Source organism: Salarias fasciatus, chromosome 6, assembly GCF_902148845.1.
Source record: "Salarias fasciatus chromosome 6, fSalaFa1.1, whole genome shotgun sequence".
Classification (NCBI taxonomy): domain Eukaryota; kingdom Metazoa; phylum Chordata; class Actinopteri; order Blenniiformes; family Blenniidae; genus Salarias; species Salarias fasciatus.
In genome coordinates, this window is record NC_043750.1 from 20988105 (window position 1) to 21005589 (window position 17485).

General features: G+C 40.9%; 1 protein-coding gene across 1 annotated transcript; it reads right to left on the minus strand.

The window, feature by feature from the left end:
* Positions 1-257: 257 nt before the first annotated feature.
* Positions 258-14864, minus strand: rnf150a (ring finger protein 150a). The gene is made up of 7 exons (XM_030094801.1): positions 14368-14864; positions 5549-5799; positions 4410-4481; positions 4132-4214; positions 3281-3377; positions 2944-3154; positions 258-408 (listed from the first exon to the last, which is right to left on the minus strand). Exons 1-7 carry the CDS (start codon positions 14816-14818, stop codon positions 278-280), a joined length of 1296 nt encoding a protein of 431 aa, XP_029950661.1. The 5' UTR covers positions 14819-14864; the 3' UTR covers positions 258-277.
* Between the last annotated feature and the right edge of the window lie 2621 nt (positions 14865-17485).

Sequence of the window (17485 nt, forward strand, 5' to 3'; positions counted from 1 at the left end):
GTGGATAAAAACGGGGCCACTGCCACTAGAACGCTGTGGTTGTCTGGTTGCTGTGAAAGCTGGAAAATGGGCAAGCTGCATGTCTACAGATGCAAGGACAAAACAGAACTTGGTGTTTTGTGCTGTCGATGGCTGTATTGCTCAACTGCCCATCTTTTGCCAAGTCACCTTCTCCAAACAAGCCAGAGCTGTTGCTAATTTCCAGTGGGCCACTAATTGATCAGTCCTGCTCTCTCCCCGTTGTTTTTTCGTGGCAATTCATATTTTTCTTTCACGCTCAGCTCTGACTGGATCTCGATTTGACCTCGTGACACTCCCGCTCCCTGGACAGATCCACCTCCGACAGGCCGATCTCCACCCCCATGATGGAGGTGTCCGAATCACTGCTGAGAGGAGGCTGGTGTTCACCTGAAGGGATAGAAAAGAGTGGGGAATAATTACTTACTCACTCCTAATGCAGTTTAAAAGGACATAGTGTCTTTAGCGTGTCTGTGCCAAAGTGCTGCCACAAACCCAAAGCTAATTATTTGAATCAGTTAGTTGCTACTTTTCTGTTTCACCTCAATAAAGTTTGGGAAAACACAAGCCTGGATGCACGTTGTCACGGGAACGATTTCAGCACCGCCAGTGTACCTGCAGGGCGACTGAGGCGTGTATGAAGACGGATAGACGGCAATAAATAACACGCAACAGCCAGCGCATCCTAAATCTCGGCAAACAGGGCTTTTGCTCTCACTAAATGGAGGACTTTGGAAAGAATAATAGCTGCAATACCATCTACAGCAGCTCCCATCACTCAGAGCAAGGCACGGCACAGTCGCTGCTTCATCACCGACAACCTGCAGCGGCAGAAATCCTGAGAGATCGGCTTGTTCATCTCATGCTAACTGCCCATCAGTGGCTTTGTCTCCGTTTGCTCAATAGCACTGAGACGTAAGACCGATAGCCTCCATCTAACGTTGCAATTAGTCTTTAGAATAGACCTTGCTTGTTGTGGCTCGTCGAGCAGATAAACCTAAATATAAATCCTCGGTCTGCCGACACGTCAGTATTTCTGTGCTGCTGTCAAGCGTGAAGACATGACTCTAAATCACTGTTCATCAGTTTGCAGCCCGATGAAACATGAAGAGAAAGCTAGATTTAAAAGAAAAACCCTTCATTCTTGCTTTATTTTTTGATGATCATAAAGGTCAGAGAATCAGTTTCAACAACTGTGAACGTGACACCTATGAGCCATAACATTAGGACCACCCACACATGAAGTCATTTTCAGTTTTTCCGCTCATATTATCTGCTAGTTAGTGGGTTGATCACGTCAGGATGTAAGTGTCCTCATAGCTCAGATGCTTTAATTGATTGTGACGTATCCCGGAAGTACCACAGGCTAAAATCATATGAGACTGGCTCCAGCATCAAGTGACCCTGAACGTGGACTCTAAAACTGCAGCTTGTAGGTCATTCCTGTTCTGCAGTGCTTCATTGGTCTCAAAACTGTTGCAAGGACAGAAAAGCAGTGAACCTGTGAGAGAGTCATGGACAGCAAAGGCTGACTCAGGTGGTTCCTCCCAACAGATACAGAACTGTAGATCAAACTGCTGCAGAAGTTAATACTGCTTCCATTGAAAAGGTAGTAGAGTGCATTAGCAGCAAAAGCTGGAACTTCTGTGTATCAGGGAAGTGCTCATAATGTTATAGCTGAACAGGTTCCTGTTAACTCCTGTTTTTGATTCATGTAATATCATATAGGAGAAGCTGGAAGGACAAGTTGCACAAAACAGAAATCAAATAACATAAGTAAAAACACAATAAAGTAAAATGCTGTTCCTTGTTTTTCCCTGTAATAAACAACAGCATAGTTTTAATCTTCAACTAAGAGCTCGATTTAGGAGGCAATGAGATCAGAAATGAGAGCATGCGTATGATCCTAAATATGCATATACACAAACACAAGATAACGCACTGATTTGTAAGAAAAAGCTGCAGTCTTTATGCATTTTCATAGGGAACTGAGATGCAACAAATTGTCTAATTAGGTTTGTGAATCATGAGTCAAGTTTTTTTCCCCATCAGCATCTGAGCTGGGAAACACTGATTCGGTTCAGCTTGCAAGTTTAAACATGTTCCCGAACTTCCTGCTGGCAGCCCAGGGGTGCAAGACACGACTGCAACATTTAAACAAATGCTTCAACAGCTGAACAGCTTTTTGAAGACAATGAGGTATCACAAATAACAGAATTATATGGCATTTGTCATTACTAAACAGTTCACCAAAACCACAATTTATGTCTAATAGCTTAAATATCTTAAAATGACTGTGCATGAAAATATGGTCAGACAATTATTGTATCACGTGTGATTCACAACTAATTTGTGGTGTTCAAAAATATAATGTACTGGTAGTAAAACAGAAGCCTGAAAATGACTTTTTTTGATGCATTAGGCTTCTGACAGTATACTGTAAAGTGCTCTCTTTTTAGGTGCAGTGAACCTCATCAGATAATTTTAAACACTTTAAAAAGGGGGCAAAACACAGTGGTATCTATGTTAATATGAGAACAGTCAAGCAGAAGTGTGGACCATTTTTATATTCCAAACCAGTACCAGATATGGTGCACAAGATTGACTACATCCATGGCTATCGTATATCGAGCACCAGTTCAGCTAACTCATCGTAGTTCATTTCGAGGCCACGGGAAAAATGTTTAAGTTGCTAAATATAGTCATTTGCTCTATGAAGGGCTAAAGTTCAAATCCATACGCAAGGATACTGGACTTTAAAGATTACATAGGTTTCTAAAAATGCATGAAAGGAGAAAGAAAAAAAACCCTATCGAGGTAACTCATGATCACTTCTACTTTTCAGTTAATCTGGAGTATTTTCAGCCACTGTCACCGTCAGCAGCCAGTTCATTAATCACAGTAAATGCGGACGTGTGTACGTACTGCTGGCAATGCTGTGGCTCTCCCCAGGCTGAGGCGCTGGCTCCGCCTCAGGGTGGAGCTGCTGCAGGTCTGTCGCTCTCCCAGCTGGATCCAGCACCACCGAGCTCTCATTCACGGTGATTTCACTGGCGCCGCTGATGGGGTTCGTGGGCGGGCCCCCGACTGACGTCTCGTAGTCTGGTGGAATCTCATCTGAACAGTCGGGGTTGAGCTGGAACAAGTCAGGAACATCTTTCAAGTTAGCCTCATGAACACTGTCAGCAGTTTGACCAATACCAGAGATCTGGCAAAACATAAATACATGATCAAGATCAAAATGAAGTCTAAAGAAACTTACTAGGATTCCCAAAGCTTTGAGGATGTTCATTTTGCACATGGGGCAGGTTCGGTGGTCTTGCAGCCACGGGTCAACACAATGCTTATGGAAAACATGTCTGAAAAAAAGTCCAAAAAATCAACACTCCTTAAAAACTGATGGTCACAAAATTCTAATATACCATGGAATGTGTAGAATATAATGTTTCTGGCAGTGGTGTCAAACTCACTCTAGTGCTGGGGTCTCATACACCCTCATTCACCTCAACTAGTAAAATTACGGCACAGTAATCTATAAACACACATTCTGAAAGTCCCCCTTAGTTTAATGGGACAGAAGTGAGATAAGGAAAATGTTAATGTGGGATTCATTTTTTACGAGCTAAGACATCCTGAAAAAAAAAATTCCAATCTGTCATCCTCTTTATTCCAGTCTTTCCTTCCAGAGTCAGCCTGTTGATTCTCAGAACACAGGGAGGTGCAGCGTTTTGCATGAATGTATTTACAAAGTCACCCTCACAGTTTGGATTGCATGTGAAGGTAACATCAATAAGGCAGTTTGCTTTCACAGCAGCATCTTTGGCTGTTAGGTGCAGGGTGTCAGTGCTTTGCTACATCTCAAAATAAAACAGCACAATCCCCAATGGATAAATGTGAAATAGCAGTTACTTTCCACAGCAGTTACAATCCACTTAATGTCACTGTAGTTGTCACGCGATACAAAGTCATCCCCTGGACTGGATTGGTCATTGTTGGCTGAAAGCTGTATGTTTGAAGATGTCCGTCTTTGTCTTTTAATGCAACGGCTGAAATGTGAAACGACTAATATTTGATTTGCGGTAAGTGAAAAGAGTTTAGCCCAGCGAAGCTTACCTGCATGGTAATATCCTCACTACATCATTCGGCCGATAACCTTCAATGCAAACGGCACAGTTGTCGAAGTCTGACTCAGTTTCCTATAACACAAAAGTGTGTTTCTGAATGAGTCAACAGACCACAGAAATAGAGTTTTCAGTGATGAATAAATGCTGTTTAGCTGATGTGAGTATTTAACGTGTATAACTGAAAAAGAAAATCATTTTACTGCAATACTGAAAATGCTTTCAGTCTATGAGAAACGTTTCACTTGCAGTGTGACGAAAGTCATTTACCTTGTCTCCTTTCTTAATGGTGCGCACTTGAAGCTTACTAATGGCCTTTTTGGCAGCATCTCCCAAACGCCTCTGTAGAAACAACAGATATATCTTTAATGTGTGACAGATGCAGTATTTACTTTAACAGTGGACATAAAACTAAAAAGACAGCAATAATGCAAGAATCACACTGGTTTGAAAGTATACGGCAGTCTTGTTTGTTGGTCTGTGTCAAAGCAAAGTGATTAAAAGTTGCAAACTTTTATGCTAGGGTGGAAATAAAAACAGTTACAAGACTGAGACAAGTGTTCTGCAGTCAGAGGTGAACAACTCTCTTTCTGCACTTGAAGCTGCAACGTCTGCTGTGAAAACAGATCAGTGGAACTCGACAATGATTCTTCAAATCAAGATCAAAAGCTGATACATTCATATTGCATTGTGAACAATAAGAAGTGATATATTTATTCCAGTCAAGAACGCTTCCAATAAAAAGCCAAAGGAGTCGGACGCCCTTGTCTCCCGCCCCCATTAGGACCGAGGCTCCCAGAGTGTTTCAGCTCTGTCCCTGCAGCCACTGGCGTCATTAAAAACCCAGAAAATCTTCTGCATGAATTATTCAAGGCTTTTAACAGTACGGGATCTTTGCAGGCTCGATGCATTGAACAAAGCTTCATCAACAGAAACATTTTTAATGTCAAACACAAAGTCCTAATTGATCTGTACAGGTCGAAACAACTTTTTGGGCTCCCTGGAACAACTGTTGAAAATAATTTGCTGATTGTGGCCAAAATCAACATAATGCAAAGAGAAAAGGCAAACAATGGCAGTTATGGCTATGACTTCTGTCACAACACGGCCAGTAATGATTCGTACTGTGCAGACGTCACATGAGCGTCAGAGCAGCCGTTCCTACTAAAGACACGGCAAAAAAATAAGTATTTCCAGCACTGGCTGAAAGGGCCCAAAAGCTGAGGAAGTTGATGGTTCACTGGGTTTCTATGCTGCTGTTTGGCCAGCTGTCAGCTTAATTCTGGCCTTCCCTTACAGCCTCACAGAGCTTAAACCATATGGAAACACAACGGCTGAGACTGCAACGCCGCCGCAGCCCGTTGGCCCTCCAGAAAGAAACACACGGCACACAGCTCACACAGTCCTACCTGGTTGCGATCGCGGGCGTTAGCGTAGCGAAACCTCTGGATGTAGTAGAAGACGAGCCAGGCGAGGGAGATGATCATGAGCACGATGAAGGAGATGGAGACGAACACGACTGACGTCCTGCTCACGTACTTCTGCAGATTTCTGGTTCCTACGGTGATGTGCAACAGGACCATGATGCGCTGCTCCAGCAGAGCCAAGATTTCTCGTCCTTTAGGCTCCGGGATCATGATGGCCACCACATCACCCGTATCTGCACACACACACACGGATAACGAAATGTTTTCACTTCCACCCCTCACCACACACTATATTTCTTGAAGATTTTTTTCATGTACTGATCGATATGTTAAATAGTTGAAAACTTTTGCTTCCCTTTAATTTTTTCGCAAAGAATGAAAGAATGTTTTACAATGAATACTTAAATTAACATAAGTTTCACTTGGTCAAATGTAATGTACAAAAAATATAATGCAGCAGTTAAACTAATTTGTGTAGTGAGAAACATAAATTCGGCTCTTATTGTATCCGCTGGAAGTGTTGTAATTAGATGATGACAGAAAATTAATTGTGAAGCAAAGGGCCTGGATGATTAAATAAGCACTTTCATAACATCTTCAATTAAATGTGAACAATTTTGGACTATTTAAAAAAGAGGATCTGGAGTGAAAGTGAACTATTTGAAGCTATAATCTTGTAGAAATCCACAGACAATAAGAGAAATGGTGGCAGACAGAAACACACACAATGACATTCATGTCAGGAAAATAAAAAACTAGGAGCCAAAAGAAATAAACCCGGTAGAGAATCGAATGGAATATAGATTAAAGCTCATGACATAATGCACACAGTAGATTAAAGATTATGGGTCAGACAATTTATGTTATAGGCAGCAGGAAATTGTGCATTATGTTACATACTTTTGACCCAATCACACACAAGCACACACACACCTGTGTGTGTGTGTGCTTGTGTGTGTTTAATCTTGAGCCGACTGCAGAGAGCTTAGATAAGACAAGTGAAGTAAAGCTTCGCTCTCAGTGTCAGAGGCTTCCAGCCAGCAACCATCTGTTGATTTGCTTGCTGTGCAAAACAAAGTGTTTTGCATTGCAGAGTCACTGAGTTTCTCTCGACCCGTTCAACTGAAACACATTCGGAACGGACAACTGATTTACACAAGGCGTTATAAGTTTTAGGTAGATTGATTGACACTGTTAATCTTTTACAAAAGCCTCAAGACACATGGCCTTTCAAATAACTGTAGCTATGACCTCTACAGGCTCGACTGTTAAACTTGAACACACTCTTTTACGCAGTGTGTTCACACAGGTTCAAGAGACTGTTGAAATCAGGAAATCATTTATCTGGATAATTTGGCTGCCTTCATGCTATTGAGATATGTTTTGGTAAACAGAGTGTGAAAAAGCTTTTCATCATTTTTCCTCAGTCTCTAATCTCAAGATTTCACAAAATTACATGTACATACAATGTTATTTTGTTTATCTTGTTACTCATCTTGCCAAAAGGACTCTGATCCCATAGTTGAACAAACACTTGATGTCACAAAAGCAAAAGGAAAATGCAGGGTTTGTATCAATGTTCACACAGTCATTTCAGTCCACAACCATTAATGACAGAATCTCTTAATGTGTCAAAAAAAAGGAAAAACAACAAATAAGAAATTCATCCAAAACAGATACAACTCATGATAAAACGATGCTGATTGGCTTTTTTTTAAGCTCATGAAAACAACATCACCAGCAGTTTTAGAAATTACAGAAAAACACTACAAATAAAAGTTTATGGGCTCAGGTACCTTCATTTTCTGGGTTCGATATATGAAAACAACTCCAGAAAAATTTCATTTAGTAGTGAAGAGGGAAAAACAGTACTTTGTTGTATATCTGTTATATATCTTTAATGTATAAATCTCATACCAGTGAAAATACAGATTCACAAATGCCACAGAAAATGACATGAAAAATTATTTTCTATCTAAAATAATCCATTTATTTTGAACACAGCTCAATCTCACCATTACTGGTTTTAAAGTCCAACATTAGTTGAATGTATGTCGAAAAAAAAAAAAAGCATGCGTGATGGCGAAATGACTAATAATGGGACGTCGTGGGGGAAGAACACGTCCGTCCTCTGAGCTGAGCAGCAGCAGGTTGATTAGTTCAGACCTTCAGACTAAACACTGTTACATCAGATTCCCTCTGCTGTCTGTTTATTGCAGCGAGCCGTGGAGGCTCTCCTCGGTGGCTCACTCACTCCATCTCTCATGATAAACTGCTCTTGATTCAACCTGTCACACCGAAAACAGAGCTGCCTGGATGTGCAGAGCTGTCGCAGCGTCAGACCGGCGAGATTCCGTCACAGAGGCACTCGAGCCGACAGAAAACACAGAGTTTTGTGTTTTCCGGGGAGTTTAAGGCTTTGAATCCAACAGACAGGCAGCAGAGTGCAGCTGTAATGCATTATTGCTGTTATGCTCATAAATCCCTTTATGTAAGAAGCCTGTTGCAACAATCTGCACAGCTGCCACATTTATACGGCCATGTTTGAGTAAAACTGGTGGATTTATTTATGCAGGAATCAGAACATTCTACTGTGAGTTTATAGACTTGATATGTAAATTTGAAATCTTTTTTCCCCAGGAGATTTTTTTAAATACTTATACAATATATTCTTTTACTTTAAAATCTATTAAATAGTTACAAGATAGTTGTATCTTACAGTGTATGTGTGTTTTGTTTTTTTTCCCTCAGGGTTTTTTTTTTCTTTTCTTTTCTTTTGGGGGGTAATGTGTAGAAAACTTACATCAGGTTATATTTTAAATGCTTCAGTTGTGACAGTGGACCATGGATATGGGAGAAATGGGCTGGAAGAGTCCTTCAGCTGGCTGTATCTCCTCTATCAACAAAAGGATTCAAACATTTATTATGTGAGAGAGTTTATGGATGCTGGAGGCTCAAAAGCAAACACTGCGTCAAACAATGATGGAGAAAACAAATGCTTGTGTTTGGTCAGCAAACAGACTGTAATATGCTGCTGAACACTGAGTGTCTGTCCAAACTTTCAGGGTATTTTCTGCCTCACTTGATCAGTCACATTTTTGATTTTGTCTTTCTAGTAGATATAAAAAGAAGGCCTAAGACGATTTAGGAGCTGACATAAAGAATAAGTCGATATTGATGGACTCCAGTTAATAATTATTCTTTAAATCAACAAGTGAATGTTCAACACCCACTGACAGTGTAAATTCATACAGGTTTGATCTGTGTCATGTGGCGGCCTCAGGCCTGCAGGTTTATGATTTATTAATCGTCACCAAATAGTGCAAAAGGCACATCGTCACGATGCAACAGCAGCCCTCTTGGTGAAACTCCTGCCTCTTGAGTCAAAAGGCAGAACTTTTTATTGAAAAAAAAAAAACACCTTGTAAATTCAAAACTGTAGACCCTGAAAAACCCCCATGTAAGGCCAGCATGATCTTCAAGACTAACAGAAATGAGGAAGGCATATTAGGATATGTAAGATTTCCCTAAGCCTGGACTCTTATCTCCTCCAGTTCGCCGTGACGCAGTCGGAGCAGACAAAAATAGCTGCTTCTAAAACGGGAGGGCAGTGCTGGAGACTGACACTGAACTGGCCTATCTGTGCTTTCACACCCACAAAATGTAGAAGCAAGGAGGGATTACTCTTGAAGGAGGTTAATTCAGTGGCTGCCAGTGTGTTTAATTTATGTAGAAGGATGTTAAATCTGCCGCACAGTGGGTAACACTGAGGCAGAGATTACTGCAGATTTAAATGGTTACCTCTGTATTAACGGCCATGCGCTGAACTAAATGTCACATAAAATAGTCTGCATGACGACTGCAGAATACTGATTCCAGGAATATTTCAACATATTCACATACACTTTAATAACACATTCTTGTAAATTGGCAATACTGAGAGCAATCAGATGTCTGTAAAGCTCTGTCTGCAGAGCGCTCTCACATCCTGTGTTCGCTCTTCTGTTTAATTAATACAAACACTGAAGTTATACTAAAGTGAAATAGGCTGTGACATGTACACTAACCACATTTGTGGATATATCAAGATATAAAAATGGTTTTATTAAAGTAAAAAAAGGGATGAAAATTGTTTAAAGTGCAGTTGTTCTACAGACATGACTGGAGCCTTGTACAACCTCAGGGCCGCAGGCCGGCTGCACCACACCGGCTTGAGAGGGGTCAACGAGGAAGCATCAATCAAATGAAAATTAGAATACATGAAGCATGCAATAAAACTAATTTTCTTTTATTCTAAAGGTGGAATGTTTATTTTTCCACTGATCAGAGTTCATGCTTGTGAGCGAAACTTTGTCTTTGTTTATATTCACTGTTCAAATTGCAGTTTAAATCCCCATTATTAAACAAAATACACAAAGAAATACGGGAACCAAGTGGAAATAGCAACATGTAAAACCATGTAACAATCTGCTTTTAAACAAATTATATTACCACACCAAGTGGCCCGTTTGGGGAAAATTAAGAGGGGCAGCCAACAACACCAATATTCCCATTCAGTAAAGTTTCAGAGGTAATCAGACAGAGATGTGACGGAGCGATCTGACACTAGAGGGTAATTGGATTCAGTTTCTTTGTAGGTTAAAAGAGAAATTCCAGTGCAATCAACTTAGGAGCCATCATCAGGGTTTCTATTTGAAGCCTACTTCTTACTTTTAATCCATTTAATAAACAGATTAAGATTGGAGTACATACTAAATGACTTTGTGCAATCCACGCTGCTTTTTGTTTCACATAACGCAATAACTTACCGCAACAAAGTGAACAAGTGAACTTCTTATACTTTTAACTCTATATGATCTGAAAAATTGTCAGAATATTGAGAGCATTTAACCTGGAGAGTAGTTGAAAGATGGACCAACAAAGAAATGTGAAGAAAAACTCTGTTCAGAACTGATGAATGCAGCCAGTCCGCCCTGACTTTACAAACTGAAGTCAAACTAAGTTTTAAGACGACTCAGACTTGGTGTAGACATGTTAACTTGCCTTTAGGCGGGACTGCCTCGTGTGTGTGTGTGGATTTTTACAGCCCAGCTGTGTTGGCTCCTCTCGGGGAAGCACCTCTTTCTTTCTCCAGCAGCTCATTCAACGCTTTACAGCCTTCCTGTGTCACTGCTCGTCGTTACCTTCCCCTCCTCTCTTCCAGATTTGCCTCAACGCCTCTCCTGGCTGCAGTTTCTGTCGTCTTAAAGCGTCTGGGTGTGTATTTATGTCACGGCTGGAAGCAGAGCAAGACTTAAAAATAGCCAGGTGCCTTTTTCTGGCTGCAGGTGAAACCTGGAATGCACGCTTGAGTCTTTTGCTTGAAACCTTGACGACAGCGGGCGAATGGGGGCTGGTTAATGGTCAAACGAGGCTGTCCGCATTAACAGGAAACATGCTGGCGGAGCAGTTTCTCAAGTACTAACGGTAGTCTAAAAAAGATGTCAGGCTAAATATTACAACAAACTGTTGCTGATTCACACTTTCAACACACACAGGGAAACATTACCTGTTCACCGTGTGCCAAGTAGAACAGCTTGATAAGTGTGTGTGATCAATATACTTTTACAAAAACTAACAAGTTCGGAACTCTCCTCCAAAGCGAACGTAATTCAAAAGAAAGCTCGGTTGTGAAAGCCTCAGTGTCAATGTTTAGTCTCACAGTTTATGAATGAGTAAAAAATGTTTTCAATATAGGATTTAGGATATAAAGGATTTTCACATATAAGGTTAGAAAAAAAAAGTGCCATCAAGAAGACATTAAACAATACAATTTGGAGGATCTCGTGGAGAAGCTGTGAAGAAAAGGCAACAAAGACAGGTGAGTCCTAACATTCAGGAATACCCGTGGCCATCAAAATTACTCACACTCAAACCACTCAACATGGAACGGAGTGAATATTTTCCATACCATTTTGTCAAATTTAGAGTTTCGGGGCAAATTCCTGCTGCTTATATGTGAATGCAGAGTCTATCCTGAACAGGCTGCCATTTTCACACACACTCACACACACACACTTCCATCTGCCCCTCACAGTTTGAAGTCAAGAATCAACCTTAAAGTCAACAATTAACGATAAAGTCACGCTACAGGACTCTGGCAGAGAAACTGATTATCCTGGAGAAAACCAGGGACTCGAACAAGGAACTCGTTTTGCTATGAGATGAGGGGGCGAGCCACTATTTTTATACAGCCAGAATAATATTCAATCAATATGAAATAGTGCACAAAATAATAAATATAGTGTGTAGAAACAATTTGATTTGTTTATGTGTTCCAGTTCTAAGTACAAAATTAAGAAATAACACAAAATATGTAACTAAATTAATATTTTCACATGTCAGATGGTATGTTCTTAACATCTTTCTTTCATTCAGAGTTGAGTAATTATGCATTCATGTATTTTACCCAAATGCTGCAGTTCTGAGCTTTCCTTTTTCTGCTGTGTCTCTCCATCAATATTACAATCAATTTTCTATCAAAGCATCAATTGTCATCCACACAATATCCTGACAATAATGACAGTTAAGTAAAGAACATCTGATATTTGTCTATATTACTAAACTGAAGTTACACAATACACCAGTTACAGCACACAAAGGAGAAACCTGTCGAACGTGCACACTCTGTCTTGGACAGAAACTTTTGCTAGATCATGCCTGAAGGTGTGTTGTTATGACCGTTTTTATTTACAATACATGCTGAAAGTCAAACAACATGTTTAACTATGGGGGGGGGGCTTTGCTTTATGGTTCAGATCATGACTTTTGGACAGACACTTTTGCAAAAATCATGCCTGAAGGTGTGTTGTTATGACCGTTTTTATTTACAATACATGCTGAAAGTCAAACAACATGTTTAGCTATGGAGGGGGAGCTTTGCTTTATGGTTCAGAGCATGACTTCTACTTTTCTTTTGTTAGCAGCACAGAAGAAAAAAAATTCTCTGACAAAACAAAAGTCTGCATCAAATCTGAAAAACCCTTTTAGGAGTCAATTATAGTACTTATCCTCTCCAATCATGAAAGTGATTTTTTCCCCTCGTCATCATCATCTGCGGCTCCAAACACTTCAGTGTTTTCAGGCAGCTGCATTTGCTGCTTCAGAATATCAGGTAACCCCATCAGACGATGCTGCAAACATGATGAATCTGCAGTGAAATGAGAACTCTTTATACTGCAATTCTACTAATCTGTCACTGAAATATTTCAGAAGAGCGCCATGATGAAAACACTAATAGATGTCACCATCTGTCCTGCCATCATAGCAATTCTTTTTAATGAAAAACATACTTGCTTCTCTTTGTTTGGATCTCTATTCAAGAATAAACAACCAGACTCTTGGAAGGAACCGAGAAGTTCCTCGGTTATAAACAGCAGGGTGAAAGGTTTCCATGTTTGTGGCACCAAGTGTCTCGACTATTAAACATTGTTTGGTGCCAAAATCTCTGGGAATCTGTTTGTGTTTAAAACACTGCCGTGTCTCTGCAGACTGGCAAACAAAAAAATGAAGACAGGGGCAAGAGACATGTCTCCAAATGTGAACCAAACTTTTATGTTGATCAATGATTTTAAGATTCAGTGCCAAGTCTTTTCCCCCAAGTTAGACAAAATTCTAACAAAAGTAACGCCGTTGTTACTACATCGTGAAGGCATTCTAAAGTGATCAATACAGACATAAAGGCTATAGCATATCTGAATGCTGTGTATTTTGGTTGCACAGCCAGTTTAGCCGTTGGAACTCTTGCCTCAACGCGAAAGGGTCCCAGGTTCAACTTCAGGTTGGATAAGGAGTCCTTCTTGTGCAGAGTGTGCATGTTTGCATGGATCACTTTAAATTCTCTGCAGGTGTGGATGGGAGTGTGTGTATGATTTGGTGTCTCTCTGATGGACTGGCACCCCATGCCATAGTCACTCATTTTCAGCAGATTTACAATTTGCTGTTGAAGCAAGAGCACCTCTCAAAACATACACATTAATGTTGTATTTCATGGTTACCCAGCTCACACCAGCGCTATTTACAACCACACCACTTCAAAACTATGTATGCTTATGGATCTACATTGATCTTTTAGAACAGAACAGAACAGAATAAAACAGAATAAAACAGAATAAAACAGAATAAAACAGAATAGAATAGAATAGAATAGAATAGAATAGAATAGAATAGAGGCTGTATAGTGGAGCAGTGGTTAGCATTCGTATCACAGCAAGAAGGTCCAGGTTCAAATACTGACTTGGGTCTTTCTTTGTGGAGTTTGCATGTTCTCCCTGTGGAGTTTCTCCCACAGTTAAAAAAGCACGTGTACTAAGTTAATTGGTGGGCTTACAAATCGCCCCTGGCATGATAATGTGTGTGTGGTTGTCTCTCTTTGTCCTGTGATGGACTCGTGGGCTGTCCATGGTGCATCCTGATCTCACCAATAGTAAACTGGGATTGTCTCCAGCATGCTGTGACCCCGCAGGATTAAGCAGCTCTGAAGATTGGTGGATGGAGAATAGAACAGATATTAAACTTTGAATAATCTCAATAATAAATGTGGTTGCACTGAAGAAGATTAGCTACGGGACTTCAGTAGAGGCTAGAGGAACTATTGGCCCGAGCTGATCAATAACAGAGTTAGTTCATTCCACCTCTGTGTTCAACCTGTACGGGAGGTCTGCTCTGGTCTGCGGAGGTTATCTCACCAGTAAACTGTCGATAAAGAGCAGGAGGACAAGAGGGAAATGACCAGAGGGAGCTGATTCTGAGTCGGTTCTTACCTGGATGGGGCATTGTTATGGTGTCGTTACTGCTGCTGGAGCCCACGTTGTAGATGACGACCGCAGAGGCGTTGTGGCTTGCGACATTCCGGATTTTCTCCCGGTACGTACAATTCCCCGCAGCCACCAGCGCCACCCAGGCGGTGTTGGGCAGCACCGGGAACCGGACGCCGGGCTCGCACGCCTGCCGGTCCTGCAGGAGGGCCGGGACCACCACCAGACCCTTGGCCTCCCTCTTGGGCGAGTGCTCCCCGTAGCGACCGCACTCCGTCTTCTCCGTCCTGACCTCCAGAGTGACGGGGTCCAGGTAGGTGATGTTTACAAACGCCGTGTACCACTCCTCCTTCTCCGCCACCGTGAAGTCGAGGCACAGCAGGTGCACGAAGCAGAACGACAGCAGCCACGTCGAGAGAGCCAGACTGCGGCAGGCTCGGATGAGGGATGGAGCCATGGCGCGGCGGGTTTGAGAAGGATGAGCTCCGCGGCTGTCCTCCTCCTCCTCCTCCTCCACCTCCACCTCCACCCCCTCCTCCTCACTGCGCGGCCAGCATCCCGTCTCTGCTTTCAGGAATGAGTACTTCACGGACACATTGAGGCTCGCATGGCGGCGCGAGGAGACGCGGAGCCCACAGAGGCAAAGTGTGGACAGAGTTTGTGAGGAGCAGCGGAGCGCAGCCCGGACCTCCTCCACCACCTGCGGCAGAGGACGGCGCTGTGTTGTTATTCACCGTCAGCTGTTTTCAGAGAGTCATTCTGATTGGCCGAAGGCTTGTGAGCACGTGACCTGCGTGTGTCCAATCGTTTCTTCCGGTGAATGAAGTCACGTGGAGCAACCGAATATTAAATTATTAATATTACAGCAGAGACGTTCAATTTTTTTCTTTATTGTCCTTTCTTTTGCAGTAATATGTAGATTACAGGGAGCATCAGTGCTGCAGAATCATGTTCTGCCCTTTTATTTAATCAGCTTTACAAAGAGACTGAAATAAAGAAAAAACATAAAGTTATTCTTTAAATAAATTGATTTTCTTGTTTTCCTAGAGTGTTTATGGATAAATAGTAATTTACAGAATATGTACAAAAGTAATTTAGTCTTGAGTGTTAAAAAATGTTTCAATAATGTCTTGAGTAGATTGTACACAAAGTTTGAAAACCAGAAATAAAGCATTACACTTAAAGTAAACCATTGTTTATTCCTTAATGCGTTTGTTTGCTGGGGTGCAAACTGTAAAGTGCCATTTATTTATGTTTGTTTGTTTTGTTTTCCTATTTAACAACGACCTGTAACAAAAACAAATGTGTAAAGCTCAAGCTTCTACCTAAAATTGGATTCATAAGGCCCTGTTTCGTGTGATGTGTTCAAATTTACTCGTAAATAAATTATTATAATCAAATCCAATTTGCAAATTCTTACATTACTACTGTCCATGAATGCATCAGAGCTGTAAGCCAGCGCTGATTGGCTGTGCGGCATGAACAAGTTTTTCTTTTGCACTTGATCTGAACTCTTTGGAGGGAAGTTAACAGTATGCTAAACACTATGCTAGCAGCTAGCGGTACTACCCAAAACCTAATATCGGAGCCACTGGTGAGTCAGTGAAACCTTCAAAAATATTATCTTTATCAGAATGCTGTGGTCTTAAACACCTGCCTATTTGAATGTGCCTTGTGTTGCCCTCAACTGTAAGAGACCACCGAGTCTATTTTTTTTCTAATATATGTGAATTCCAAAAGATATAGATAGCTGTGTCTATATCTATCTGAATAGATTGTGTAATTTTAGACCAGCTGTGTTCATTTTATATTTAAGCTGTATCAAAGATGGTACAGATTTAGCCAGTGAGTTTTTAATCTGAATTTTCAGCACCATGGACAGCGGACACTCTGAGATTGACACCCAGTTGTCAGGCTGCATTTGTCTGTGTGTGTGAAGTTTATGAACTGGTTTGTGACTTTATTCTGCTTTCTGAGGCATATAGGTTTGCTTGGCTCAATAAAAGTGAGCATTAGTGTGTTGTTTGATGGTAGGATGAGGGATTGTTTGAATGGTAAAATTACTATCATAAGGCCCATCGAGAATGCTCCGCCCCCTCTGTACTGAGACCCATGCTCCGCCTCTGAACTTGAACAAACTCAGGTAATTTAAGTTATACTGATTTTTGACACCAATCAGTGCCAAGTAAAGCATGCTGTCTTTTAAGCAACATGTTGTGTGTTTTACTGAGGGGCTGTTGGCAAACAAGACACATTTGCACCTCTCTGTGCTCCCATATTATATCCACCTACCAGCTAACCTATAACCTAACCTATAAACATACAAAAACTGTCTTTATTATCTTGCCATATAATAATCAATTCAATTGCCTCACTCAGTTCTCAAAGTTGAGAGCAATGGACAGGAAAACAGGTTGAGTTAAGGACAAGTAACTTGACATCAACCATGTTTTTTTTTTTTTTTTTAAATTAGACATTGATTTGCTGATCCAAATACCTTCTCTGACAGGTAGCACACACACAATGTGTGAAAAGGAAAATAAAACAAAGGGATATTTCTTGAATGCACAGAATTATCTGCAGGTGATTATGCTAAGTATTTAAAATCTGTGATGTCGCCACCTGCTGTTGACTTGTGCTCATATCTCAGTGAAGGGATCGACGGGATACGGGATACGATGTGCCTGTAAATAATAATTTTAGTGAACCATAAATGTTACCGTCCCTCAATTGAGAATATCACCATTTACTCATGTTTTCATGCAAAAGGTACACATTTATTTCAGGTTTTAAAGTAAAGCACATCATTAAGATGTATTGTATAACCAACCATCTTTAATTGTTGTTGTTCACTATTGTTGGGCTAATAAGTTTATCTTCACTCTTGAACCGTGCAGTCATATGTTACCATTGCATGTAAATAAGTCTCCCCTTGGTGCTTTCTTTTCTTTGACCTGTTCTTACCTTTATTCACCCTTAGTCAGTCAGCAGTGTGTAGATTAATTTAGGCTCACGTGTCAACTTCTTAGTTTCTCTTTTTTTGCCTTTTCTTCTGTCATTACAGTACAATACAAGTTCATGAAGCATAATATAATATATAATATACGATATATTGTTAAATTAC

Excerpts from the sequence above, each read along its gene's own strand:
- rnf150a (XM_030094801.1), bottom strand. The coding sequence starts at position 14,818 with ATGGCTCCATCCCTCATCCGAGCCTGCCGCAGTCTGGCTCTCTCGACG. Across the intron at positions 5,800-14,367 it reads CATAACAATGCCCCATCCAG|ATACGGGTGATGTGGTGGCC; the intron begins GTAAGAACCGAC and ends GTGTGTGTGCAG. Across the intron at positions 4,482-5,548 it reads ACGCCCGCGATCGCAACCAG|AGGCGTTTGGGAGATGCTGC; the intron begins GTAGGACTGTGT and ends TTGTTTCTACAG.